The sequence below is a fragment of the Crocuta crocuta genome, unplaced genomic scaffold, assembly GCF_008692635.1.
Source record: "Crocuta crocuta isolate KB4526 unplaced genomic scaffold, BGI_CrCroc_1.0 scaffold312, whole genome shotgun sequence".
Taxonomy (NCBI): domain Eukaryota; kingdom Metazoa; phylum Chordata; class Mammalia; order Carnivora; family Hyaenidae; genus Crocuta; species Crocuta crocuta.
The window spans coordinates 1015129-1019529 of NW_027527378.1; the positions used below are offsets into that span (position 1 = coordinate 1015129).

Genomic DNA, 4401 nt, shown 5'->3' on the forward strand with positions numbered 1-4401 from the left:
CAGTGGGGACTGGGATATTTGCAAGTTGTCCGAGTAATTCTCAGGTGCAGTCAAGGTTGAACAGTACTGCTGTCAACAAACTAATCTTTTATTCCCAAAATGATTTCATAGAGATGAAGTTTTTCTGACTCGTATTAAGATATTCAACAATATTAATATTAGCTGAGTTTTACAGTAGCTCACCTTAGACATTCACATTTTACAAAGAGGAGCATGTCTAAAGTTTTCATTTTACTTCCAGTATAATTAACAGTGTCTGTCCGATTACTTTCTGGTGTACAAGGTGGTGATTCACCACTTACACAGGTCCTCCACTCCACGGCCATCTCCCCCTTGTTCCCAATATGACCATTTTTTAAAAAGTACGATTATCCAAAAAAACACTGGTTTCAAATTTGCAAGAATACATTTTTAAAAATCTCAGTAATTACAGAGTTGTGCACAGACAGACAAGTTTTCAGGTTTCCTCTGCTTTGGATGGTGGGGTGGGGGTAACAGATTAAATACAGATTATATCTATGCTAGAACTTTCTGCCCACTTTGGTAACGGTTTTGTGCTGTCTTGTTATTATTCAAGTTGAGAAACTATTTTTTTCATGCATACGTCTGCATCACACTGCCCATTAAAGGACTCCAAGCTGTGTGTTGGCTTCAAGGAAAACGGTTTTTGCCTCCACTTCCCTAATGAGCCCGGAAACGTTCAGGTTGCCTACAAATGCCTCTGTGTAGTGCATACGCTCCCACGGTGGTCAGGAAGTTGTCTGTGTGAGCGAGAACCTGTAGTGGGAAGGAAGCAATTGCACAAGCAAATCTTTGTTTTTCTCCAACCTCCTGCACTACATGTACGTTTCATCTGCACGTGTAACACCATTTTCTCAAAAAGTATTCACAAGAAGATGAACGATACCCTTTACCTTCAATGAAAGAGCAGTGTCGGCGTCGGTGTCGTGGTACAGGATCACATTATTGGCCATGTCAAAGCTTTCTCGGACCCCGAGATGGTAAAAGAGCGAAGGCTGTCTGGAGACATCACTCATGTCCACCACGGCGACATCTGTGATGAACAAGGACAGGACATGATGTGGGAGAGGGAGGTGATCTGTCCCCTTCATCTACTTCCTGCTGATCGCCAATGGGAACTAGTGCACGTGCGCTTGTACCCACGGTCGTAGGTAATGCAGAAAGTGAGGAATGACTGGATGAACGTTACCCCATCAATAGTGGAAGAAAAGCAACAAGATAAACCTCTTTCTTCATCAAAGTGCTTGGGAATGTAGCCTCACATAAAGACTGCTGGGGCGCCTGGGCGGCTCAGTCGGTTAAGCGTCCGACTCTGGCTCAGGTCATGATCTCACGGTTTGTGGGTTCGAGCCCCGCGTCGGGCAACCCGGGACAGAGCATCATCTGCTCTGTGACTCTCACGTGCCTCTTCCAGGTCACCTCCCTCCCTCCTGCAGGAGAACACCTCTGTCCTGACCTCTGGATTTCTCGGCATGTGTATTCATATATGAGAAAATATATATGTACACAGATGTATAAATGCACAAGAATATTACACACGTGCATGCACAAGCTTGTTATAGGTGGTCATGTATGCATGTATACACGTATCACATATGCGTGTGCGTGCACAGTATAACCTATGAACTCCTCAACAGTACGTTGTTTCCTTGTGCTGCTCTGTGAACCTGATATACATAGTAGCACACCATGTACGTTCTTGGACTTGCCCTCGGTTGGTGTGACGCCACCACCGGCACGCCCAGCTCTGGCTGATAGATACACTTTCACTTTGGCAGAGCATCCCAGGATAGGAGGAAATGTCTTTATCCAACCCGTGCAAATGCACTTTTTTTTCTTTTTCCGATTTCAAACCGCTGTAACGCACATTCCTCCTGGTTCACACGTCAGCCACCAACGTGGCAGTGCAGCTCCGACGCCCCTGGAGTGGTGTCCTACAGAGGCCCGTTCCCAACAGTGGACGCCACATCACATCAGTGAGGAATGTGTTTAAATGTGCCTGCTAGTATTGGACGCCATTTCACAACTTGGCATTTCGGCAAGTATAAAAGCTCCAAGTTTGACTGGACCTTCCTTATCCACATGCAGGGATTCTAGAAAGTATGTCCTGCTGTGACTCACAGTACGTCAGCCAAAGCACCAAGGACACGGAACAGAGGTGACGTGAGTGGGAGCAAAAACGAGAAGGTAGGCGGAAGTCACATGCACACCGGGCACCACTGTGCCTCTGAGCAGGCGGCGTGGGGGGGCCAGAGGCCAAGCGTCCGCAAGCCCCGGGTGGGCCTTTTACTCTCTCACCGCTGGACGGGCCGCTACGTGCCAGGCGTCGTGCGGAGTGCAAGGGACCCAAGGGTGAACAAGGTCTAATCCCTTTCCTCAAAAAAGTGTCTAATACACTGAGAGTGACAGGCAGACAGTGGTGGTTAGAATCACCGAGAGGAAGGCTAAAGTGAGGGTCACTGTGACAGAGGCAACCCTCCCCGGGAGGCTCTTCAACCCACGCTGGGGCACAGGTCAATCAGGGAAGGCCTGCAGGAAGCGAGGTCATCTGGGATCCAAGGGTCCAGAAGTGTCAGGCAAACTGGGGTGAGGATGAGGTGACGGGAAGGGAAGGAAAGAGTGTTGCAGGAAGAGAAGAAAACCAGTGCAAAGGGCCAGAGGTAAGATTCGGGCTACTGCACACAGTTTCATGAGAAGATGAACCCGGAAGGGTTAATAGGTGCCAGGTGATTAAGGGGTCTGAAGGCCACGTGAGGAGGGCTGCACTCTACTTCGATGCAAAAAGAAATCTAAGTGGTTCTGTGGTTTTTATTTTATCATGGAAAATTACAAATTACAAATAAATATGTATACATAAAGTATACATAGACAGAAGAGTATAATGAAACCCACATACCCACTTCACCTCCCTCAACAACTACCAGCTCACAGCCAGCCCCGATTCATCTCTACCGCCACCCACACCACCCGCTTCCACCTTGCTCTGAGGTAAATCCCAGACATCATCCTAGCATCTCATTCCCAAATATTTCAGCACGTGTTGCTGAGAGAGGAGAATGCAAAGGAAAAAAAGCACTGTGGTATCAACGCCTCACCTCAAAGTTTCAAAAAAGAAAATCATCACGAGCAGTTTTAAACGGGAGCCTATCCTATCCAAATTCACCCTTCTGAGGTGAGGTGAGAATTTCTTGCTGCTCAAGAAAGGACACACATACATGCTGAAGACACACAACCCAGCCTGGTTATTTTATCTCCAAGGGGTACCTGCTCCCCAGAGACAGGTGCTTGGAGCCAAAAAATGACAGCGCACCTGAGCAAATCAGACATTCTGCTTATAGGATTGTTCCTTGGACTCTATTACCTGCTCCTGCGAAAAAGAACGTGTTGCCTAGTTATGCTATGAAGCAGTGGCAACGAAGATGCTAATTCCAAGGCCGAGGAGACCGCTCTAATTAGCTAACAGAGGAGAGGAAGCAACCGGAAGACAAAGGAGAGTGCTGGGAAAGGGCGGAAGACAGGAGTGAAGGGCAGCAGCCCCCCAGTTATGCCGACCATTTCCGGGAGGAAACCCGCAACTTGATGGACTAGCTTGTCACTGAGGAGGGGACGTTTGAATTCAGTGGCACGAGTTCCTTCTTTCCTCTGCCTTCTCAACATTCTGTGTTGGCTCCTGTACACGAGCCTCACCACGGCCACTCAAGGGCCCCTCGGTGGCTCCACCAAGGGCTGGGACAGAGACTTTCCAGAACCTGATTCACAAAGACCAGACTGGCACTGCTACTCAAAACAGCCCGTAATCCAGGTTTAGCAGAAAAACTGGCTCACGCTACCCGAAGTTGACATTTCTGCCTGACAACTGTCACTCGGGCCACTAGACTGAGTTTACTTTCAGGATTCACACCACAATAATATTCAACCAGCTTATTTTTACAACTCCTAAGATACTAATTTTGCAGATTTATAAATACTAAATATGATTACACACCACACTGGAATTTTTATCNTCACCTCCGTACATGCTAATATGAAATCAAGACGAATGATGCATGGGATTTTAGGTCATTAAAAACCTCGATACTTATCTTGAACGTTATTTTTGTGAAATGTTTTAGAAGTAGTAAGTGAAACTACAATTTCCTAGCATGGTTTAAAAGCATCTGACTTCCAGGGCGCCTGGGTGGCTTAGTCGGTTAAGCGTCCGACTTTCGCTTAGGTCATGATCTCGCGGTTTGTGGGTTCGAGCCCCGCGTCGGGCTCTGTGCTGACTGCCAGCTCAGAGCCTGGAGCCTGTTTCAGAGTCTGTGTCTCCCTCTCTCTGACCCTCCCCTGCTCACGCTGTCTCTCTCACTCTCTCCTAGAAATAAATAAAAATATTTAAAA

The 4401-nt window shown here is 47.4% G+C and overlaps 1 protein-coding gene across 1 annotated transcript in view; it reads right to left on the reverse strand.

Moving 5' to 3' along the window:
- Nucleotides 1–4401, reverse strand: part of MAP3K15 (mitogen-activated protein kinase kinase kinase 15) — a 130449-nt gene that overhangs the window by 102486 nt on the left and 23562 nt on the right. Inside the window, 1 exon segment of the mRNA XM_077769493.1 lies at nucleotides 915–1054. Coding sequence (XP_077625619.1) covers nucleotides 915–1054 — 140 coding nt within the window.